The sequence below is a fragment of the Bos grunniens genome, chromosome 10 (assembly GCF_055505025.1).
Source record: "Bos grunniens cultivar Pamir isolate PY7600 chromosome 10, Bosgru_T2T1.0, whole genome shotgun sequence".
NCBI lineage: Eukaryota > Metazoa > Chordata > Mammalia > Artiodactyla > Bovidae > Bos > Bos grunniens.
In genome coordinates, this window is record NC_141174.1 from 21,087,721 (window position 1) to 21,113,268 (window position 25,548).

The following is a 25,548-nucleotide window of genomic DNA, read 5'->3' on the forward strand; positions in this document are numbered from 1 at the left end:
AAACACACCTTAGGGAACAGCTGGTGAGGGGACTGGTGGGTCTACAGGGGATCAGACCAAAGCTGCATCTGCAGATCATGGACAGGGCAGCCTCACTCAGCCAAGGTCCAGGGCGACAGAGAAGGCAACTGGAGTGCAGTTCCTCTCCTTCCCTGCCTCCATGGGGACAGGTCCCCATGACCCAGAGGACAGATGGGAAGGAGAGGAGAGGAGCGAGAATTTCTTCTCTTATTTCTATGCAGCAGCAATCCCAGTGGTCCTCAGTCAGCTCAGTGAGTTGAGACTTTTAGTTCAGAGTTAGCTACTGTTTAACCTCAGGCAACCTACCAGTCTCTTTGAATCTCCTGTCTCGTCTTGCAAGTGACAACCTCCATTTTTGAGTGTCTACTTTGGGTCATGTTTTTAACTTTCATTGTCTCAATGAGACCTCATTAGAATCCTATAAAGTATGTCTCATCATCCTGACTGTGATGAAAATGAAAACTGGAGAGATCAAGTCAGATGCCCAAGGAGATAACACATAGTCACTGCGCCTGACTCCAAAGGCTGCCTCTCCCAGGGATTATAAAACCTTCCTCTTAAAACTGCTGAGAGGATCAAAATAGATGTCTGAAAGGGCTCAATCCAAATGATCAGTAAATACTGACCGTAATTTTTTTTTAATTGGAGAGTTTAAAAGGACTTGTGCTTCATTGTCCGATTTTGCTCTTCTAGGCAACCACCTGACCACAAATAGAAGAATTTCCCCCAATTCCAGTCCTTAAGTTAGTGAGTTGGGAAGGACAGAGAATAGCTATTTAGCCCTATACACTCCAGAATATAAGAGTTTCAGGGTTGCCTGAGATGTTTACTTCCAGGAGTAGAAAGGAATGCTGTATAATATTCCAAAATGCCAGGCAGGGCATTCAGAATAGTACTGACATATAGCAGGTACTCAAGAAAATTCTGTTGAATGAGTCTCATTCTTGGTCCTCGAGTTGCTTATAGTGTAGTTGGGGGAACACAAATTATATACAGGAAACAAATCAACAATGGATAAAGATATTAGTGTTCTTTAAAAAAAAGAAAAAAACAGTATGTTGGGTATTTGTAAATTCATTCTAACAAGATTCCTTGGAAGGAGAATTGCATTTTAAAAAAATCAGCCATATGAACAACCATGGCAACAGCAAGTCAAAGTCAATGTTTAAAACATGCCTTCTCAGACAGGGTGCTCCTGACCACCTGGTCTGCAATAGCACCCACTTTAGTCTTGATCCTTTGACTCTGCTTGATTTTCTTTATAGCACTTATTACTATTAAATATTACATTATCAATCTGTCTGTTTACTGTCCATCTTCTTCCATTACAACACAAACTCCTTGAAGGCAGCATCTTTGAGCATCGTTCCCTGCTATTTGCCCAGCACTTGGAAGAGTTCTTGGCCCTGCTTCAGTATACATCTGTGGCATGAATGAATGGTGGGGCTGGTGGCCGTGACTTAAGCGAATGGTACAGATAATGCATGCTCTGTTATCTGGGATCTGCCTGGAGGAGCATTCTTCCTGGAAGAATGTTGGGCTTACCCTCCAAATTACCCATTTGTATTCTGTCTCATCAACCAGAATGTGAACTCCTCACGTTTAGGGACTGAGTCTTCTTACCTACATCCCTGGCAGCCAGCACAAATCTTAGCATGTAGTAAGAATGCAATATGGATTCAATGAATAAGTAAAGAGGGCTGGATTCTGGGTTGGAAAAATGAAGAAATCCACATCCTATTTAAACAGAAGAGGTGCCCAAGCTCCCTGGAACTCAGATCCCAAAGGCACGGACTCCATGTGCTCCAAGACCTAGGACACACCTGACCCCTCACTTGCCATTTCTCCCTCTGCCCGGCCCTGCCAGCCAGAAAAAGCTGACCTTGGTGGTGAGATGGTCTGGGAGCTGCCCCAGGGCGCTGTTGGTCAGAAAAGAGCAATTGCTGCCTTACCTGTTGGCTGTCGGGTTCTTGCCTCTTTCAGGTAGTAGAGCGCTTTGTCATAGTCCCCAAGGTGGTAGAAGGCCACACCGGACCGGTAAAGGGCCTTGAAATTCTCCCCTTCTTTCTTCAGGACTTTGAGGCAGTACTCCTTGACTCGCTCATAGTTCACCAGCTCAGCCTGGAGCAGGCAGGCTACAGAGGAAGGGAGCAAAAAGGGAAGGCGCCATCAACACAACAGCAGCAGCCTCTGAACTGATTAAGAGACCAGATCTTTCGTCAAGCATTTTGGACCAAAAAAAAAAAAAAACAACCCCAAACGAGAAACATCCTTTTGCAGACTGAGTGGAAGGTATGAGAACCAGGAAATGGAAGAAAAGCAATCCAGATCGGGAAACTGCCCCACCAGGTTCCACCAGCCACAAAGGCAGAAAGTCAGACTTGTTGACGGAAGCAGCAGGCTACTAATCCCGTGGGCATGGGCGGCATGGGTGTGGGCGGCTGTGGTCACAGAGAACACGGAGCTGCTGGCATGCTAGGGTCCATCGTGCCAAGCTGATGCCACCGGCACGCTCCCCTCTCCTCCCTCAGTCATGGAGTCGAGGCCCCTCTGCCCCCTGCCTTGCCCCCACGCTGCTGGAGTCTGCCCTGGTGCTCACACAGCTCTGCGGATGGAGAGGAGTTCTGTCAAGAGCCTTGAACCTCACTGGCTGCTGGCTATCTGTGTGGGACTTGGCTCCAACCGCTGCCCCCAGGGCTAAAGGGGTTCCTATCCAAAACTTCTCTGTGCCCATCTCATGTCCTCTGTTCTCTGCTGAGAGTCTTCTTCCTGTCCTGCCCTCCATTCTCAGACAGACACTTCTGTCTGCTGACCTGAGCAGTCAAGACAAAGGATCTTTGCTTCTTTTAAAAACAGGTTTTGAATGTCTAAAATTGAGGGGGAAGCAAAAAGGCCTGAAAACGGGAAGTCCTTCCCCTCCCCACCTTGGGCAAAAGAATGATAGCAATCAATTTCCAGGTCTCATTCGGTGAAAATGTCTGGAATTCCCCTGCTGATTGGGTGTGGGCTGTGAGACCTGGCTGTGGACCAGGGTCCAGACCGTGTGGGAGGTGGGGCCAGGCAGGTTACAGGGGGTGGAGTCCCTACTGGCATTAGAGGCAGAGCCCAGGAAGATGGAGGAATCTGGGGTTGGCTCTAATTCAAATGGGCTGCCTTTCCAAATGTCTGGATGGAGGTGGGGAATCCAGGTAAGAAAGAAAGGGTGGCAGGCCAGAGCTCTTAAGAAGACCCAGGGTGGAGGAGGTAAGACAGTCTGGACTGCACTCAGCCCTACCTACAGGTAATTTTTAGGCACCTCTCTTGTTTGGGTGGGGAGTTATCTGGGGTGCATATAACAAGCTCATGGGATAAGTAAGATGAGATATTGGTAGGCACATTTTAGAGCTGAAGAAGTCGAGAAAGACAGGTTGACTAGCAGTCTCTTGATGTCCCTTCCACATTCCTCTTCCCGCTACCCAGGCCCTGGCGGCTACAGGAGACCCTCAGAATAGGTCTAAGGGTCTATTTTCCCCCTGCCTTTTCTTCCTCTCAATTATTAATCTCTTAGCCTATGCCAGAGGTGGTACTCATCTTTTCATCTTCACAGCAACTCTAGGAGACAGGTTCTATGTTATGCTTCTTTTACTGGTGATGAAATCCAGTTCCAGAGAAATTAAATCACCTGATGGAGGTGGCAGAATTGTGATATCCTCCCACTTCCCCCTGGCTGCCAAGACCGTGCTCTTGTCCCAGGTATCTGTGGGTCTGCATGTGAAGCCCTTAGAAACCACGTCACTCGGTAAAAGACAGGGCCCCTGTGTAAACTGGCCTCCTCTATGTCCCAGGATCAACAAAACAAAAAGTGATGCCTAACTTCACCGAGTACCGCATAGGGCGCTGGGATGAGGTGATGGACCTAACACTCCGCTCCATCCTGGAGCTGGTACACTGCAGTGGAAAGCAGATGGTACATTATCTCAAATACTCCCATGTGCCAAGTGCTGTGAAAGAGAAGTGATGAGTAGGAGCCTCCTGAGGGGGGAGGGGTCCTAAACCAATATCAAGTGTCATGGAAGGGCTTCTTGGAAGAAGTGCTGTTTAAGCTGGGTTCCAAATGTTGAGTGTCTCTCAATTTCAGCACTATCAATATTTTATTTTTTGTTAGTGGGCTAGGGGTGGGGAAATGTCCTGTGCATTGCTGGGTGTTTAGCTACATCCTTGTGTTCTACCAACTAGATGCCAGTTGTAACAAGCAAAAAAATAAATATCTCCAGATATCACCAAATGTCCCCTGGGAGGGGCAGGATCACCCTTGTGTGAGAACCACTGATCTAGGTGGAAAGGAGAAGAAGGGAAGCCCTGTCCTTTCTATAGGGAACAGGACTTCCCTGGTGACTCAGACGGTAAAGAATCTGCCTGCAATACAGGAGGCCCAGGTTTGATTCCTGGGTTGGGAAAATCCCTTGGAGAAGGGAATGGCAACCCTCTCTAGCATTACTGCCTGGAAAATTTCATGGATTTTTCATGGAAAAATTCCATATAGCCTGGCAAGCTACAGTCCATAGGGTTGCAAAGAGTTGGACACTACTGAGCGATTAACACACACATATGGAAGAGAGAGGGAGAAGGCAACAGCACCCCACTCCAGTACTCTTGCCTGGAAAATCCCATGGACGGAGGAGCCTGGTAGGCTGCAGTCCATGGGGTTGCTGCAAGTCGGACACGACTGAGCGGCTTTACTTTCACTTTTCACTTTCACGCATTGGCGAAGGAAATGGCAACCCACTCCAGTGTTCTTGCCTGGAGAATCCGAAGGGACGGGGGAGCCTGGTGGGCTGCCCTCTATGGGGTCGCACAGAGTTGGACACGACTGAAGTGACTTAGCAGCAGCAGCATGGAAGAGAGATAAAGAGAGGGGCAAGGAAAAGAAAGATAGGAAGGAAGGGAGGCAGGGAGAGAGGGAGGGAGGGAGGCAGGGAGAAAGAAAGACTGACTACACCTATTTGAGGAGCTTTGAGAAGCCATGCCCAGCTGGAGCAGAGAGACTGAAGGGAAGGGTAAAAGAGAATAAAGCTAGAAAAGCAAGATGAAACCAAGACACATGGAACCTTCTGGTTCATGTTGAGGATCTGGGATTTTATTCTTAGGGCAAGAGTGTATTTGAATGATGAAATGATGGTGACTAGGTTGACTCAAATGGAGGCAGAAAGGCAGGAGAAAGGGATTGATATAAGTGACATCCAGGAGTTAGAAATGACTAGCATTGGGAACCCCCTGAAATATGTTTCCTCTGCTGTTACACTCATGTGCTTAGAGCCCTTTATCCCAGGAGATTTTAGACTGCCATTTTGGATTCATTGATGATCCATGAAAAGTTTTCTTCCACACTGTAGCAACTTGATCTCTGTTTGAATTAAGGTTTAAAATAACAAGTCTCTGTGCTCTACTATGGAGAAGGCAATGGCACCCCACTCCAGTACTCTTGCCTGGAAAATCCCATGGACAGAGGAGCCAGGTGGGCTGCAGTCCATGGGATCGCTACGAGTCAGACACAACTGAGCGACTTCACTTTCACTTTTCACTTTCACTTTTCACTTTCATGCATTGGAGGAGGAAATGGCAACCCACTCCAGTGTTCTTGCCTGGAGAATCCCAGGGACGGGGGAGCCTGGTGGGCTGCCATCTATGGGGTCGCACAGAGTCGGACACGACTGAAGCAACTTAGCAGCAACAGCAGCAGTGCTCTACTATACATCAGAGATAAATATGCTAAAGGGTGCTGGGCTGGGAATCAGAAGAGCTGGATTCTAGAATCAGAAGAGCTGGATTCACTTCTACCACTAGCCAACATTATGCAGATCACTTTCCCTTTCTGGGCCTCAGTTTCCTACCTGTAAAACAAGGACTCAACTTCATTGAATAATCTCTACCATGCATCTCAATCTAACAGCTTATAAATATAAACGCTCGCCACCTAATAGAAGGATGAAATTGTCTCACTGGTTCTTCTTCCAAAGGAATTCTGTTCTGTTACTTTGGGTAGGCATCTTCTGTTGGCAATGACCATCAGAACTGGTGGGAAGTGCAAGAAAGGGCTTGTCTAACACAATTCCACCACTTCCCTGTGGAGATTTGTTTGGGCACAGAGACTGGATGATGTTCGGATGTGGTCTTTCCAAGCCAACGCTCTGGACTTTTTCCTGCAGGATTTTTCCCTGCAGGGAATGAGCGCTGCCACTGTCGGCCAGTCTCCGCAGAGGAGACGCTGGACTTGGGAAGGCAGGTCTCAAGCTGGATGGAAAGGGGGCTTGTCCTTGCCTGTGACCTCCGTGTATATTTGGATCTGAAGATGCAGTATTAGGTGGGTAGGGAGACAGGTGGAGATGGGCCTGGGCTCCCAGACCACCTTATCTATTGATAGAAGCCCTTTTGAAAGAAATATTTTGAACTTTCTGGTTTGGGGTCTTCTGACAAGTTTGAATAAATGCTGCATCCTGGACTCAGCCAAGCAGGGGAGAATTAAGACAAGCTTCCCTTCATACTTGGAAAGGAGTGCCTTCTCTGAGCCTAACCTGGTGACAGCAGTGGCGGCTAGTGCAACTTACAAAAGACAGGTAAATCTGGAGGACAGGAGTTGGGGCTGAGAATCCTCAGTTACGCCTCCCATGTGGAGATTCCTCTTCCACTGCCAACCTTGGGGAGTTAGGGTATGGTTTTATGAAAAGAGCTTGGCAGGCTTTCTTAGCTCCATAGAGGAGTCTGCAGTAGGAGCATGTTAGAGAATCGGGAACTTGAAGAACCCTTTTGTACAAACACTCACACACTCAGACAGAGGAAATTGTAAGTTAGATGTTGCCCAAGGCAACCACGCCGAGACCTCTGGCTAAAACATGTCAGGCTCTCTTGGCTCCAACACTTGTTTTGCTTCTGTTTTTTCTGGTGCATGCAGGGCATGGTGACAGCCTGGGCAAAATGCCACTTGTTGGCATGAGATGAAGGGAACTAGATGGGAGGCGGAAGACCAAGTTCATGGAGGCTTTGGTTTTCTTCTGACAGTTGATTCACTGCTATTTGCCCTTACCTGCTGGACAAAAGGGGAGCATGGGCTGGATGGGAGGAAAGGAAAGACCTACCAAGGGCCAGGAGTGAGGAGGAGGAGCCCGCTCCCCAAGGCTGCCTCGCCATTAGGAGTTGAATTGTGTCCTCCCCCCAAGGTATTTTGGGAGTCCTAATCCTCCGCACCTCAGAATGTGATCCCACATGGAGAGATGGTCTTTACAGAGGTGCTCAGTTGCTTTAGTCATGTCCAACTCTTTGCAACCCCATGGACTACAGCCCACCAGTCTCCTCTGTCCTTGGGATTCTCCAGGCAAGCATTCTGGAGTGGGTTGCCATTTCCTTTGGCAACCTTCTTACAGAGACAGTCAAGTCAAAATGAGGTCAGCGGGATTGACCCTAATTCAATATGACTTATAAAAAGGAGAAATCGGGACACAGAGACAGACCCACCCAGGAGATGTGAAGAGATATGGGGAGAAGATGGCCACCTACCAGCCAAGGAATGCTGGAGGCCACCAGGAGCTGGAAGAGAGGCCTCGAACAGATTCTCCCTCACAGCTCTCGGAAGGAACCAACCCTACCAACACCTTGGTCTTGGACGACTAGCCTCCGGAACTGTGAGACAACGCATCTCTGTTGTTTTAAGCCACACAGTTTGCGGCCTTTTACAATGGTGGCCTTAGGAGACTAATACACCTTACTGGTCTCTTCTTTTGGAAGCAGGCCTGAAAAGTGGCTATTACATTCCTGGGGGAAATTTTCCCAAACCAAACGATCTGAGCCATTTTCAAATTGATTTCAAGGGGCGTTGGCATAGCAGTCAAGTGGAAAGAGCTTGGATCTGGAGAGAGGTGACACTCCGGACATTTCACAGCTGGTCTAGGTCACGACCACCCTGAACAGGCTCAAGGGACTGTGCCAGTCCTGGCTGCAGATTAGGGCAGCATCTGGAGACAGAGTTCTAGGCTGGAGTCCAAGCTCCAACACAGGCTAGCCCAGGCCCTTGGGCAGGTTACTTCATCTCCCTCGGCCTCCTTCTCATGCGTTAAATGAAGATAATAATACCTACTTTGCAGGAACTCCTGTGATGATAAAATGAGGTAATTAACGTATGTTATATGCCTCACACAGCGCTGGGCACAAAAACCGATTGTCATAAACGCTCGTTCTTTAGGAAAACACTGGTCAAGTGTGGTTTCCCTAGCAACATGTATGTTAATCAGAGAAAATCTCCATTCCGAATCCTGCACACACAGTGCAGGAAACTATAGCTTAATTTAGAGCAAATTTTCAAGAATAGGTCAGACACATTTTGGAAGGTAATTTAGAGGGTCTTCTTTAGCATCTTGATTCCTTTTTTTAAAAAGGAATCGAGGTGAAGTTGACAAAATATTTTGTTGGTTTCGGGTATACAACCTAGTGATTTGATATTTGTATACACTGCAAAATGACAGAGGGTCTTTCTATGGCATAGCCATGGAAATTTAGTGTGTGCAGTGAAATGATGGGTATTTTTACTTATTAGACTTCATACCCAGGACTGCTACGACCCACCCAATTTCACCTTTCCACAAAAGTGCTGAGTTTCCTCTCAGTGTACATGAATACTTAAGAGTTCTGAAAACAACTTTCTTCTCTTGATTCTTTCTTTTCTTTTTGGACATTTATGTTGCCTCTACATTTTAGATACTGAAGTAGCTTTATGATAGATATACTCATGGAGGTTTTGTTTATGGTAAATATAACCTATAATCCCAGGGTTATAACTACTAGGTCAGGGTGTGTGACTGCGTGGCCTTTGCCACGTAACACAGATCTTCCCCTCAACAGTGGCTGTTTAGCTAAAGCTTTGGGCCCTCCCAAATGCCTAGGAATCTTCATTACAGAAATCATCTATGTTTGGCTTGCTTTGATTTCACTGGGTTGTGGGGAGGGCAAGGAAGACAGCTGGGAGGAGACGGGCCATCTCCAGTTTGCCCAAAGAGATGTCTACTTTCTAAGGGGCACAAAGAATTTAAGAGCAGACCTGAGTTACTAGGGTGGAATCCTGTAATCCACTTTTTTTTTTTTTTTTGATGCTGACTACTCTTGGCCAGTTGTGAGGCCTTAGAAAGTGACTGGCCCTCTCTGAGACTCGGTTTCCTTGTCTCTGAAATAAAGATAATGACTCTGTCAACCTCACTGGTCTGTTCTGAGAATGCAGTGAGAAAGTGTGCCACACAGCTGGGTGCAGTGCTGCGCGCTCAGTCGTGCCCAACTCCTTGCAACCCTGTGGCCTGCAGCCTGCCAGGCTCCTCTGTCCACGAGATTTTCTAGGCAAATATTCTTGAGCCGGTTGCCATTTCCTACTCCAGGGGATCTTCCCGACCCAGGGGCTGAATCTCCTGCGTCTCCTGCACTGCAGGCCACTTCTTTACCCACTGAGCCATGAAGGAAGCCTGGGCGCAGGGCCAGACCCATGGCACATGCTCGTGGACATGAGCTGATTCAAAGATCAGCCAAAAATGCTCCACCCACAAACCTGTGCAGCGAGGGCAGAGCCCTACCCCAGTTTCTCATTTTTCGTTTCCTGGTCTTAGACGTACATAAACTCACACTTGACCCAAACATTTCCCATATCTAGGTTTGATGCTTAATCTTACTTACTGGTTTTCTTTTTGAAAGTGTGTTTGTGGGGGAGGTGGGTGGGTATACAAAGCAGCTTTGTAGCCAGAAAAGGAGGCTTAGGGAAAGAATGGGGAAGGATTCTGGGACTATTTTTTTTTCACTTATAGATTAGATAGCCTCTGAATCCACAGTTGGTTGTACGCTGCCCCCTCCACCCATCTACACCCTTAAACTGCAGACAGGAATCCTGCCTCCTGCCTACTCTCAGCCCTTCTCTCATCACAAGTGGATGACTGGAAACCACCGTCTGTATTTCACTGATAGCTTTACGGATGGCGTAGCAGACAGACCCAAAGTTGCTGGGCTCCTCTGGAGTCCTAACAATTTGGGAAAGCTAGGAGCTCTGAAAGCCAGATGTGGAAGAAAAATGAACAGGTCTGGTTCCTGACTCTACAGAGCATGAGATGGCCTTTGAGGGAGGAGGGAAATATTTTTAGTAGAGAAATGGCTGGCCAGTTTCGGTGCCTCTGAGTTAGCTGATTCAAGACAATGTCCCCAGCACTGGCACTCACCCGGTGTCCTTGGGTTAAAAGAGCTCGCCTCTCAGAGATTTGGTTTTGAATTGGGTAAAAATAAAGATCAAGCAGTAAAGAATCCACCTTTTAATGTGGGAGACCTAGTTTCGATCCCTGGATTGGGAAGATCCCCTGGAGGAGGGCATGGCAACCCACTCCAGTATTCTTGCCTGGAGAATCCCCATGGGCAGAGGAGCCTGGTGGGCTACAGTCCACAGGGTCACAAAGAGTTGGACATGACAGAGTGACTAAGCACAGCATAGCACAAAGGTAATTACAGCTGCTGTCTACTTTGAAGGGGGGCTTCCCAAGTGGCGCTAGTGGTAAAGAACCTGCCTGCCAGTGCAGGGGACATAAGGAACATGGGTTCAATCCCTGGATTGGGAAGATTCCTTGGAGGAGGCCATGGCAACCCACTTCAGTATTCCTGTCTGGAGAATCCCATGGACAGAAGAGCCTGGTGGGTTACAGTCCACAGGATCACAAAGAGTCAGACTGAAGTGACTGAGCATGCAAGCATATACGCACACACACACGCGCGCGTGCACGCACGACTTTGAAGGCTTGTGTGCAGGATGAGAAAAGTCAGGGTTTCTCAAGTGCCAGACCCTGACATCTGACGAGTGTTTCTCATTAAATCATCCATGCTAACTAATCATCATTAGTTAACATGGAGATTCTCAGGCCCCATGTCCAGCAATGCGGCTTCCAAAGGTCTAGGGAAGAACCCTGTAATCCAGTTTTTCGCTTTGTTTTTTTTTAATTCTGCTGTTTTTTTTTTTTTTTTTTTGCCACGTTGCACCGATGTGGGATCTTAGTTCCCCATGGAGGGATTGAGCCTGTGCCCCCTGTGTTGAAAGTGCGGCATCTCAACCACTGGACCACCAGGGAAGTCCTTGTAATCCACATGTTTAATAAGTTCCCAGTGGGCACCTGCAGGTGGGCCACCTCACCTGAGCTAGTGCTTTACATTCTAGCATTTTCAATGTATGTTTCCTAAGGAACATCCATTGTTAAACCATGAGAGTCCAGAATAGCTACTGGGAGCCCCAAGATTACCCCCAAGGGCAAACAGGTCCCAGAAGACCTTCAGTTCAGTTCGGTGCACACCTAAGCAAACAATTGTTCTTAGTCAACATATGACATTAAGGGTTATTTTCTTCTTGGTGATTACAGACTTCTGACTGGTGAACAGAAGCCCAGGTCAAAGAAATGAAGAAACAGGGAGAAGGCTGACATGTTTCATGATGAGCTCTGGAGAATCCAGCCCTGCACCAGGAGATGGTATTCATCTATTCTCCTAGAAAGGGTAATAAGAGTAAGAGCAGGTAACCTCGATCAAGCATGAATGGGCCAGGCAGTAGTCTGAGCATTAACTTGTTTAATCCTGACAACACCCTGTGAGGTAGGGTCTAGTATTTTGTCCATTTTCCAGATGGGGAAACTGAGGCCCAAGGACCTTCAGTCACTTGCCAAAGGTCACAAAGCTAAATAAGTGTCAGGGCTGGGATTGATTCTAAGCCACCCGTCACCTAAGACCATGCTCTTAAGCATTACCCACAGTGCTCTCCTAGAGTGTTCAACTGCCTATAATGAATTTTAATTCAGTTTCTTCATTAGGCAGCTTTGAGGCTCGAGTTCTGCTTCTTGTCAGGTGTAACTGTGGAACCCTGATGGAGACTGTGTTCATTTTATTTGCGTACTTTATCTGTACGCATATCATTTGGAAGCTTCCTACGTAACTCTCCAGGACCCTCTACTCCTCTTGTTTCTCTGCCTTCAAAGACAAAAACAAACAAACAAAACCAAGTGCAGAGTTTCCACCAAGGCTTTTCTCTTTTATGTCCTAAAACCACCTGCATCTCCGGTTCCATTGAGAGTCGACTGTGATACTAATAGGGTCGATGTGACACGTCTCTGGTTTCTTCCTAAAACAACATCTATCTTAGCTGCCACTGGCAAGACTAACCCCAATGATACTATTTTTTAATTCAAATTTTTATTGAGACAGTTTTAGATTCACACAGTTTGTAAGAAATAATACAGAGATCCTCGCACCGTTTACCCAGTTTCCCCAATGATAATATCTTAATAAAACCACAGTATAATATATTGACTATCATGTTGACACTGACACAATCCACAGATCTTATTCAGATAGTCCAACCTTGTTGTTGTTTCTCAGTCACTAAGTCAGGTCTGACTCTTTGCAACCCCATGGGCTGCAGCATACCAGGCTCCTCTGTCCACTATCTCCTGGAATTTACTCCAACTCATGTCCATTGAGTCAGTGATGCTATCTAACCATCTCATCCTCTGCCTCCCCCTTCTCCTTTTGCCATCAAGCCCTCCCAGCCATCAGGGTATTCTCCGATAAGTCAGCTCTTTGCATCAGGTGGCCAAAGTCCTGCAGCTTCAGCTTTAGCTTCAGCAACAGTTCTCCAATGAATACTCAGTGTTGATTTCCTTTAGGGCTGACTGGCACAGACTGGTGTGTGTGTATGTTAGTTCTATGCCATTTATCACAAACATAGTTTCCTCTGTCTATCCCCAAAAGTTGTTACAGAACAGTTTCATCAAGAGTCCCTCCTGTAGGCCCACCTCCTTTTTCACCCGACAACCAGTAATCTGTTCTCCGTTTGTAAATTTTGTCACTTCAAAGTGTTATATAAATGGAATCATATAGTATGAAGTTGTTGGAAATCAGCTTTTATTCACTCAGCATAAGGCGCCTTGAGATGCATCCAAGCTGTTGCAAGTATTGATAGTTCACGCCTTTTCATTGCTGAGTAGTATTCAATGGTGTGAGTGGACCAGACTTTGTTAAACTGTTAATTTGTTGAAGGACAGCTGGGTCATTTCCAGTACTGGGTTATTATCAGTGATGCTGCTACGAAGAGTCATGGACAGCACTAAGTCTCTCACCATTTAGTATGATGTTAGCTTTAGTTTCTTCAGTAGATGCTTTTTATCAAGATCAGATAATTTCCCTCTTTTCAAACTTGCTGAGAAATAACTAGTTTTCTAAAAACCTATAAATTATAAATTACAGCACACCCCTGACTAAGGGTAACAATTTCACAGAACACGTGTGCTTTGTGCCTAGTCGCTCAGTCGTGTCCAACTCTTTGCGGCCACAGGGACCGTAGCCCGCCAGGCTCCTCTGTCCACGGGGATTCTCCAGGCAAGAATACTGGAGTGGGTTGCCATGCCCTCCTCCAGAAGATCTTGCCAATCCAGGACTGAACCCAGGTCTCCCGCATTGCAGGTGGATTCTTCACCATCTGAGCGACCTGGGAGGCCCATGAACACTGGAGTGGATAGCCTATCCCTTCTCCAGGGGAGCTTCCTGGCCCAGGAATTGAAATGGGGTCTCCTTCATTGCAGGCGGATTCTTTACCAACTGAACTACCAGCGAAGCCCAAAAGAGCAAGTCAACAGAATGTGTAGGGAGGTCGTTTTCTAGTGAAGCCAGATCCACAGGTATGATCAACAAGTGGAACCTTTCATTTTCCAAAGAATGAAATCACTTTTTACAGCCCGAGACTCAGCTCATGCCCATAATTGTAGTTATTTTGACACATATCTTCTTTGCCTTCCAGACAAGCATGTGTAGCATCTTTGGGGGTTTAAAGCATCTTTAAAACCCCGCACAGAAAAACTAAATCATACTGGTTTACATACATTGTACTCTCAGTAAGTAGCAATACCAAACACTTGTATAGTGTTTCACGACTCATCTGACCTTGACAGTGACTCTGGGAAAACAGGTCTAATGTGTTTTGCATCTAAGAGCTGAGGCTGAAAGCTAAGTGATTTTCTAGGGCCATTTGATTTTTAGAAAAAGAGCCAGGATTGTCTAAGCCCAAGTCCACATTGGCTCTGGTGGGCAAAGAGACCTAGACTCACAGATCCCCAAAGGTCTTTTCCAAGTCTAAGGCACTAAGAACCTATGATAATGGGAAGCTGGCTGACTCAGGGAGCCAGGACCCTTCAGGGGGCAGTATCTTCATTCTCACCATAATTGCCCTCCCTGGCACCTAGGTAGAGTTCCCCTACTACTGCTGATGCTGCTCTCACAACTACAAGTCATTTGGCTTTATCTCATGGGATAAATCTCCTAGGATTCCATTCATATTAATTTCTGACCTTGTATTTTTCCAGTTCTAGCACATGCTTTGGAGAAGGCAATGGCACCCCACTCCAGTACTCTTGCTTGGAAAATCCCATGGACAGAGGAGCCTGGTAGGCTGTAGTCCATGGGGTCGCTAAGAGTTGGGCACGACTGAGCAACTTCACTTTCACTTTTCACTTTCATGCACTGGAGAAGGACATGGCAACCCACTCTAGTATTCTTGCCTGGAGAATCCCAGGGACAGAGGAGCCTAGTGGGCTGCTGTCTATGGGGTCGCACAGAGTCGGACGCAACTGAAGTGACTTAGCAGCAACAGCAGCAGCAGCACATGCTTGCCCTGGATTCAATAAACATTGCCAAGTGTTTCTTGCATTTTGTTTTAGCAACATTATTTTTGGAGGTCTCTTCTTTTCACCATTCCCAAGTTGCCCTTTTTTCCCTGCCCTTTGTATTCTTCAGATGGATGCCCCCAGTGTTCAAGGGCTGCTGCATGCCTCTCACAATCACTGTACGATCCTCGGTACAGACTCTTTGTAAACTTATTTTATGAGAACTCATTCACCACAGGCTGTGCCAGGGCTTCATAAAGAAATGGAGATATTCAAAAGATATTGATATCTTCAGGGAGTTTATATTCTTATACCCTTATATTCTTTATACGCTTGTTGACCAGTACTTGGCTTACAAAATAGCAAGCAGAAGAACGAAGGTGAAAAGCCACTCTAAAATCTTATAAGCTAAAGGCTTATGTTGACAGTCCTTTAAGGTCCCCAACCTTTTTAGCAGCAGGGACCAGATTCACAGAAGACAATTTTTCCGTGGACTTCGTGGGGTGGGGGTGGGGTTGGGGGGGATGGTTTCGGGATGATTCAAATGCATTACATTTATTGTGCACTTTATTTCTATTATGATTACATCAGTTCCACCTCAGGTCATCAGGCATTAGCGGAGGTGGGAACCCCTGTGATGGATACTGGAATCTGCTCAAGAGTTGTAATGTCAAAGTCTGAGGTCAGTTCAGCTTTCTGTTGCCTGTCACGTGCTCCTGTTCATGAAGGAAGGAGACTTGGCTGCTACGGCATCTTACCTACGAGTTATCCCCTCCCCAGCCCCCGCTTCTTACATGACTTCATTGTGGCATACACGAAGAGAGGAGTGAGCAGGAGGCAGAAGGTAGGCCAGGATTATTGTTTGCTTCCATTCGCACCCTGTCGGGTTAGAAGTGGACTCTGAAAGAACCAGTTGGGCCATTTGGAATGTGATGATGGGTATATACCCAGATAGATTCAGAAGAAACTCATTACCTGAGGTTATCTTTATCTTGTCAGCTCTGGCTAGTACCCGTGTCATGCCCATTGGCAGGAATTCTGAATTAGGATGGGGGAAAAGAATCTCAGAAGCCAAAATGCCATCCTGTACTCTTTTTAGACTTTAAAAAACACCTCTCCTGTTCTGATCATCTCTCCCACCGTTCTTCCATGGCACCAGATATGTTTGGGGATAAGTTAGTTAATAGGCACACATGTAGCAGAAAGAACACTTCTGTGGCTTCTCTGTGGCAGCATTGTACATATTAGCAAAGTGTTGGAAATAACTTATAGATCCACCCGTAGGAGACTGGTTAAATAAATAATGGGGCACTGGTATAAGAACATGACATGGACATTAAAATCATGCTGTAGAAAAACAGATAATTACACTGAGAAATGTTTTTAGTGGAAAACATTGGTGAAAAAACTTGTTAACATTTGTGCAACCCAAACATTGCACAACCAAGTAAAACCCAAATCTTGTGAAAATAAATAAATAAATAAATGTGTGCTTGAGTATCAGGGGGAAGAATTTGTACTAACAGGCATCAGAGTTCCTCTTAGGGGAGAAATGATCTTTTTTTAGAATACCCTCATCAACTGTGATTTTATTTTTTTAAAGAAATTACCTCTGCCCATTATGTCTTCAAAGAGAGCAGGGGGAGACCCTGGGAGGATAGACGCAGTGAAGGCTGCTGAAGGGTTTCCTGAGCAGAAAGCACTGACCCTTCGAGAAGTGCCCATCTGGAGAGACCCAGGATCATAAGAGGACCCGAGGCATCATGGCAGAGGAGTGCCTGTAAGCTGGGATTAAAGGGAGGCTCCAAGAAACAGGGCTTCCCAGGTGGCACTAGTGGTAAAGAACCCACCTGCAATGCAGGAGATGTAAGAGACGTGGGTTTGATCCCTGGGTCGGGAAGGTCCCCTGGAGGAGGGCATGGCAACCCACTCCAGTATTCTTGCCTGGAGAATCCCATGGACAGAGGAGCCTGGCAGGCTACAGTCCATGGGTCACAAAGAGTCAGATGTGGCTGAAGCAACTTAGCACGCATGCCAAGAAACACCTGCGAGGGCTTTTATTCCCAGGACCCCTAATCAAGCCCAGGGGCTTTCCTCATCTGACAGTGGAAGGCAGCTCAGTAAGCTGGCTCCAGCACAGGGCACCAGAGGACAGGCAAAGTGGGCACGAGGCTGCTGGCTTAGCACCCTCTCTCCCTCTCCCAGGGGCCTCGACTTCCTCCACAGCCTCCTCTCCCCAGCCCGTCAGTCCCGCTTTCTTGCTTGCGAAGCTCCCCAGGGAACCCAGCAGATCACAGCACGAATCTTCTCTTCCTGGAACATCCTTGCTCTCTGCTCTCAGACTCTGAACTGGTCTGACTTGTGAGAGAGTCCGAGGTTCTTTCTCTGCTAGTTCAGTTCAAAGAATGGGTCAGAGCATCCTGGGGCGGAGGATGGAAAGGGGTGGAGAACAGACACCGTCTGTCTGAGGCTTATTTGCCTGCACAATCTCAGGCCAGAGACATGTCTGCCTAGAACCCAGCAGTTTCTAAATGTTACAAGTCAATGGCTTGACTTATACCCTGAGAAAATGGAAGCAGGCACAAACCTTAGGGGTCCCATGGCCCTTGGTCCTGCAGGAGATCAGCTGCCTTTCAGAGGAAGCCTGGTGGATTATTGTTCACCCAGCCTCGTGGGCCCAGGTAGGAAACACCCACACCAAAGGCTCTCGGTTCACATCTTGCTCACCTCCTCTGCCCTGCAGACACTTAAGAGCTGAGACTTGCCCTGATCCCTCTTTTGCTCACTTGCTTCCCATATTCCCCCAGTCTCCTTTGCTGAGTCCTTTGTCCTCCCCTCTTGCACACTTTCCTGCCACAGCACTTACTGGAGTAGGAGTTAGATTTACACATGAAAGAGAAAGTGAAGTCGCTCAGTCGTGTCAGACTCTTTGCAACCCTATGGGCTGTAGCCTACCGGCTCCTTCGTCCACGGGATTTTCCAGGCAAGAATACTGGAGTGGGTTGCCATTTCCTTCTCCAGGAGGTCTTCCCAACCCAGGGATTGAACCCAGGTTTCCCGCATTGTAGGCAGACGCTTTACCGCCTGAGCCACCAGAGAAGCTAGATTTACATATAGCCATCACCTATTAAGCATCAGTTACGTGCTAGGCACTGTAGTGGGCATGCATGCATGTATCCTTTAATTTCAATCATCACAGTCCGATCTGGTGCATATTATTGCTCCCATGCTATAATGGAAACAGAAGCTTGTTAAGATTGGGACTGTACCAAGGTTAATGGAGGAGTAGATGGGAAGTCAGGGGTCAAAGCCAGACCCTCTTATGCTAAGTAAAGTTCCTTTCCATTAGGCCTCCTTGTCCTTAGGTTTTCTGGGGTCTAAGTCTGTGCCTGCCTGTTTCTCTGTGCTTCTCTGCTTCCTCTCTTCACCCCCCTACCCCATTTTCACTGGCACACACAGGGACACAGCCTTTCTCTCCCTGGAGGTGTCAGAGACACAAGTTCCAATGACCAGTTGGCATCTGCAATCTGAGGTTCGGGTCCATTTGAGAAAGGAGCTAAGTTCTGACTCTGCACAAGCAATAGGTCCAGAATCACATCCTGGTCCAGATGTGCTCAGGACCTGGCCGAGACTCCTCAGGGCTCTCCAGTCTTAAGCCAAGGGTAGCAACTCTCTGAGATGCTACAGCTTAGCAACTGTTCCCTGAAACGCTTGGCCCCACCACTCCCAGCTCATTTCTTAAAAGCCTTTTACTGGCTCCAACAGAACTTCCTGGTCTAATGTAGCTAGTTTTGCCAGATTTCCTAGGGTGAATGATGGCCTGCTAAGAATCAAAGTCTGAATTTTGGAATAATCTGAGAAGATCTAGCAGCAATAGGTAATATCTGGTGCCATCACTTTAGATTCCAGCACCCAGGTAATATTTTAAAGAGGCTTCCAACCCCACTCTCGTTCCTCTCGGAGACCCTCTGTCTGACTCTCACTCTGCAAGACTGTGGGTTCCTTTATTTTGGTTTACCTTCATATTTGCAAGGTTACCTTGGAAATCTTGGTTGAGATCTCTCATGCCTATTTGTCAGCACCTATCAGTAAACTAGAACAAAAGGGAGCTTGTTTCCTGTTTCCTTTCTAAATCTGCTTGCTTCCAGAAGAGAGAGAGGCTAGAGGAGGGTGGGGGTGGGGTGGGGACACTAGACAGTTTTCAAAATCCTAGACGGCTCAACACTTCCGAAAGGGGACTTGGAGGGCATCTGACCCAACACCTTGCTGTTTACATATGAGGAAACTGAGGCTCGGAGTGATGTGACTTTTCCAAAATCACAGTGCAAGTGAGCAGCAGAGTCTAGATGAGAACCCTGCTCCCACAACCCCGTGCCATGTTCTGTGGAGAACACAGTGGGTTTGAGATTTAACAGCCATGGCAAGCATCCAATAAGGATCTGATGAGCCAGTGAGCTTCCTTCCGGGTGCTGTTTCTGAGCTACTGACGGGGCAGGATTTCCTAGACTCAGGGGCCGAAAAGAATCTTGGTCATGGACCACCGATACGGTCCCTTCCTCTACACCAGAGGCACATCACAACTGCTCAGGACCAGTCTGTATCACAAGCTCTGACTCAACTTTCTTCCCTATCTCACCAGCAGATTCACACCATCACTCATGTGCTACCATCCCCCTGCTGTGGGGGTACCATGCTGCCAGGACCTAGCCCTGTGTGTGCTTTGGGGTGATGGGCACTGCAGAAAGGATAAGTCATAAGATGGGATAATAAGAGAAAGTTTGGGGCTTGGGATAATTTTGCTTGACATCTTATGTGTCACATTCTGACATGATTAGACAAGACTCAGGTAACATCCAGAACAGCATTAAAAATTACGTGAATAAGGTGGGCTTTTTTTAGGGGGAAAATAAAAGAAGCAAAACTATGCATAATCTTTCCACACAGATAATCCTGTCATCGTTTTTCGTTAAAAATAAAAATAATAATGCATATACTTAGAAAAGTCATACACTATAGAAAGATTTAGAAGAAAAAGTTAAAAAAGGAACACAGAGGAACCTTAAATGCATATGACTAAGTGAAAGAAATTAGACTGCAAAGGCTACACACTGTACGATTCCAACTATAGGACATTCTGGAAAAAGCAAACGATGGAGCCAGTAAAAAGGTCAGTGGCTGCCAGGGGCTGGGGTGGGCTAAGAGATGAAGAGGAAGCACACAGAGGATGTTAAGGGCAGGGAAAGCACTCTGTATGGCACCACAGTGACATGGACATGTCATCATACATTTGTCTAAGTCCACAGAATGTACAACAGGAGAGAGAACCTCGAAGTAAACCACGGACTTTTGGTGATCGTTCTGGGTCAATACAGATTATTGTAAGAAACATACCACTCCAGGGCAGGCTAGGCATATATGGGAGCAGACAGTATACGAGAAATCTCCGTTCTTTACCTTCAGTTTTGCTGTAAATTTTTAGGGTTAGTCACGCAGTCATGTGCGACTCTTTGCAACCCCATGGATTGCAGCCTGTCAGGCTCCTCTGTCCGTGGGATTCTCCAGGCAAGAATACTGGAGTGGGTTGCCATTCCCTTCTCCAGGTCTATAAACCTTTAATTGCTCTAAAAACAATGAAGTCATAATCATCAAAAAGAAAAGGAAAAATGTCCAGTTCTGTATTCAAACGAACAGCTTCACTTGCATAATTTCAGATAATCTTCTTGAAAGCAAATACTGTACTAGTGTATATGCTGATGCTAGTTTATACTTTTTAAACACTGTTCTGCATTCTGCCTTTTTTCAAAAAAGATTTTTATTTATTTATTTTTGGCTGAGCTGGGTCTTCGCTGCTGCATACAGGCTTTCGCTGGTTGTGGTGCGTGGGCTTCTCTTTGCAGTGGCTTCTCCGGCGACAGAGCACAGGCCCTAGGCGTGCAGGCTTCAACAGCTGCAGCAGGTGGGCTCAGTAGTTCTGTGTCTGGGCTCAGCAGTTGCAGCTCGTGGGCTCTGGGGCACTGGCTCCGTAGTTGTGGTCCATGGGCTTAGTTGCTCCGTGGGATGTGGAATCATCTCGGGCCAGGGATCAAACCCGTGTCCCCTGCATTGGGAGATGGATTCCTAACCACTAGACCACCAGGGAAACCCCTGCCTTTTCACATAATGATAGATTTTGGAGACTGGTTCCTATCCATCCACACAGATCTCTCCCATTCTGGGTAATGGCCACCCAGTTCAGAAAGAATGGAGAATTATTCTTTGCAGAGCGGGAAAGGACCTCCGAGATTCTGGACTCCAACCCTCGGACGTCAGAAAACTTGAGGCAAGATCCTTTGATTCCAGGCAGCTGACCAATGAGAGACAGAACTTGCTGTCTGTATCACTCCATCAAGTCACACTTCTGCTGTGTTCTCGATGGGGACATCTGAAGACAAGTGGGGGAACTTGGCCTGCAAAGAATGTCCGTCACATTCTTCTCATCAGAAACACTTTTGCTTTATTAGCAAGTGCTTTTCTTTTTGTGGATGACCTGCAATTGGGGAATCATTTGAGTGTGTGTGTTTGAAACCAAATGGGATAGATACTGAATGTAGAAACCATGCATCAAGAGACTTTTCCTAGTATCTACTAGGGATACTTGGAGAAGGCAGTGGCACCCCACTCCAGTACTCTTGCCTGGAAAATCCCATGGACGGAGGAGCCTGGTAGGCTACAGACCATGGGGTCGAGAAGAGTCGGACATGACTCAGTGACTTCACTTTCACTTTTCCCTTTCATGCATTGGAGAAGGAAATGGCAGCCCACTCCAGTGCTCTTGCCTGGAGAATCCCAGGGACAGGGAGCCTGGTGGGCCGCCGTCTATGGGGTCGCACAGAGTCGGACATGACTGAAGCGACTTAGCAGCAGCAGCAGCAACTAGGGATACTATTCAAGGATCCCTTTGAAAATTGTTAGAATTAGTGGGAATTTCCTTCACTGGGCAGTTCCCACTCCTTATTTCTTTTTATTTTATGTCTATCTGTTATTTACTTGGCTGCACCAGGTCTTCACTGTGGCATGTGGGATCCAGTTCCCTGACCAGGGATCAAGCCCGGGTCCCCTGGCATTGGGAGCATGGAGTCTTAGACACTGGACTACCATGGTATTCCCCCCACTTCTTTTTTTAAAAAATAATTTTATTTATTTATTTTTGACTGTACGGGGGTCTTCATTCCTGTGTGGGCTTTTCTCTAGTTGCAGAGAGCAGGGGATACTCTCCATTTGTGTTGCACAGGTTTCTCACTGTGGTGGAGGCTTCTCTTGGTGCAGAGCATGGGTTCTAGAGCACGTGGGCTTCAGTAGTTGTGGCACATGGGCTCATTCACTGTGGTTCCCAGGCTCTCGAACACAGGCTCAACAGCTGTGGTGCCTGGGCCCAGTTGCTCCACCGCACGTGGGACTGTCCCAGACCAGGGGTCAAACCCGTGTCTCCCGTATTAGCAGGTGAGCTCTCCACCACTGAGCCACCAGGGAAGCCCCCCACTTCTTTTTTCTATTCTTTTGTCTTTCTCCTAAACACCCCCATTGACTTCAAAGGCTAACTTATACTTCAATACTTTATAGTTTATAAAGTACATTCATACATTATCTTCTTGCTTCTCATCCTTACCCTGTGAGTTAAGCTGGCATGATTATACCCATTTAGCAAGTGAGGAAACTCAAGACTAGAGGTCTTGTAACCAGATTAAGTTCATGTATGTAGTGAATGTGCCACCAGCTGTCACATGAGTCTCCTTCAGTTCCCGTCCCACTATACACAGAGCCAACTGGACTGCTTACTGCTGGGTTTGGGGGAGGGGTTGTTTTCGTTTCTTGGGACACGAGGTTTTGGCTCCCAAAGTTAGAACTTATCAGTCAGTCACAAAAACACAAACTTAAAAATAAATACTACTTTAGAGGATGTTAGGAGAGCAAATGTTCCATGCCACACAGAATAATATTGTGTCCAATCTCATTTAGCACTTAAACCGGAACATATTTTTAAATGATGGGATCATTACTCTCATGACATTAAAACTGACCGGGTCTGCAATAATGCACCTGGACAAGTCCAGATGTTCCTCTTCTAGTGGGTCATTTTCCTTATTGTATCCACAAAACTGATCACTGAAAAAGTAATGGCTGAAATGAATTCCTACTCTTAACAGATCCACTTAAATTTCTCAAGACCTCTTAACTAGAATTTACACACTCTGGATAGAGGGGCATAATACGGTTCATTAGAAATTGTGACTCATCAGATTCTTATTCCTCTCTGTCCATATAAATTCAAGTCTCCTTCCTAGTGACATAGAACCTGGTGCAGAGTACAGGACACTTTCCCCTTAACCACCCAGGATGGTCATGAAATGGGAATCCTAAACATACAAAGCACATCACAGTAAAAAAAAAAAAAGTAGTGACTTTTTTTTCATTAAAATAAAAAAAGGAATAACTTACAGAAGACAAAACTGGAGGATGGGCAAGCAAGTTGCCCTAAAAATGTCAAGGGTTTCCCCTGTTACACTGATGAGATGTATTCTGTGTTGCTTCAAAAGGTAGATAGACTACGAATGGATCGATAGAAATTTCAAGGAGGCAAATTTTTGTACCTAAGAAAGAAACTTCTAAAGATGGAGGGTGTGGGGTGAGTGTTTAAAATCATAGGCTTTCAAATTAGGGACCTGGGAGATGAGAAATTCCAGTTTGCCATATACAACTATGTGACCATGGGCAAGGGACTTAACTGTTCTGAGCTTGGATTTTCTGTCTCACAAGTTACATAGGTATATATGTAAGTTCAGTGACCTTGTCTGTGTACCCAGCTCTCAAGCCCAGGGTCTAGCGCCTATTAGTTGCTCAATTAATATTAATTAATATTAAGGATTGAATTTCTTGGATCCTTAATATGAGACAAATGCTGGGATGAGCATTTTCATTCCTTTCAAACACATTCATGGAAAATCTACTGGATGCCAGAAACTGGGCCCGTCACGGTAGTCTCTACTGCCATCGTTGTGACTGTCATCATCATTGTAGCTGTTGTTTTGTGGTGGTGGTTGCTAAATAAGTCACTTTAGGTAGTGGTGAGTATCCCTATTTTTGGAAGTGTCTAAGCTCATGTTGATGACAAGGTGGTGATGTTGACAAGGAAATTCACACACCACAGTAAGGGTCATATCCAAATCTGAAATCATAATTCTGATTTTACATAACACTCAAGCTAGCTAGTTAGCACTTCCTTAGCACTTTCATTTTTTACACATGGACACACTGTGGAAGGGAAACCTTTGCTCCACAGTCTTCCTCTGTGTAATGTTGTCTGTAATTTGAGTGCTGTTTTAAACTCCTTTTGGCTGAACAAGAAGAGAAGGTCCACTTGGATACATTTCTTCTTTTTTTTTTTTTCACTTGGATACATTTCAACCCAAGACTTTTCTGATTCAAGTCAACTCTCCTTGGCACTACACATCACATCTGCTTCCTTTTTTCTTTTAAATTGAAGTATAGTTGATTTACAAATGTTATGTTAGTTTCAGGTATATGACAAAGTGATTCAGATATATATATATATTATAATTTTTCAGTATAGTTTATTATAAAATTTGGGAACTGTTGGTTTTGAGTCCTACCAGACATGGCATCATTTCGTTGCTGATATGAAAATGTGTATGTATGCATAAAAGGAAGATAATGAGCTTTACCCTAATAATAATTTCAAGGCAATATGAAATCCATGAGGAAGACTGTATGTGCCTGCTAAGTGGCATCAGTCATGTCCTACTCTTTGCGACCATACGGACTGTAGTCTGCCAGAGCTTCTCTGTCCATGGGATTCTCCAGGCAAGAATACTGGAGTGAGTTGTCATGCCCTCCTCCAGGGGATCCTCCCAACACAGGGGTCAAACCCACGTCTCTTTCATCTCCTGCATTGGCAGGCATATTTTTTACCACTAGCACCACATGGGAAGCCCATAAACACTTTTAATCATATGTAGTATTATCTTTGGCCTTTTTTTTTTAAAGTACCTTCCCCACTGACACACATATCTCATACCGCATGGCTTGCAGAATCTTACTTTCCCAACCAGGGATGGAACGTTGGTCCTTGGCAGTGAGAACACCACATACTAAGCACTGGACAGCCAGGGAATTCCCTTAGCTTTGGCTTTTTTAATATCTGGTACATTGTCCATGCTAGAGCCGTGGCTGCTGCTATGTGATTGGGAATGGACCGCAGTATCATCTTAGTGACAATCTGGTCCCAGCATGGACATCTGATTTCCCAAAGCCAAATATCTGGAAATTAGGAAATTGCTGGTTGGTTGGGTGAAACACTGTGTTTTCATCCTAGTTGTATGCAGGAGGTACAACCTGGTGATGAAAGAAAACAGCTGGCAGGAGAGAATGTTCCATCTCACAGGTCACTCCCAACCTGTGAAGCTCTGGGAACAGTTTCTGGCTGCTCTACATCTTGGCCCTCCTGTCCACCCTGCAGCAAGTCCCTGTGACTTGGATGGGGCACTCCCCTGCATTTTGGCTATAGGGACTCTTACTTCCAGATGTCCTAGAGAGTCGCTGGCTATGAGCCATCCAACTCACTACTTAGTTTCGTAGGGAAACTAAGGAACTTCAGAATCCACTTCAGAAACTCAGCCTGAAGTCTACATTTGGCATATTCTTTTCTTGAAAGCATTCTACAAGTTTAAATTCTCATATTCTTTCTTGGAAGATGATCTTCAAAGTCATGTTTACAGGCTTAAGATTTATTGGTCAAGGGGCTGCCCGAGGACCAGCCTTGGGTCAACAATGGCTTGGCGGGTCAAGC

The 25,548-nt window shown here is 46.2% G+C and overlaps 1 protein-coding gene across 1 annotated transcript in view; it reads right to left on the bottom strand.

The window, feature by feature from the left end:
* TTC9 (tetratricopeptide repeat domain 9) overlaps nt 1-25,548 on the bottom strand; it is a 35,476-nt gene that overhangs the window by 4,361 nt on the left and 5,567 nt on the right. The window contains exon 2 of the mRNA XM_086319989.1: nt 1,974-2,156. Coding sequence (XP_086176115.1) covers nt 1,974-2,156 — 183 coding nt within the window. The remainder of the gene's footprint in view (nt 1-1,973; nt 2,157-25,548) is intronic.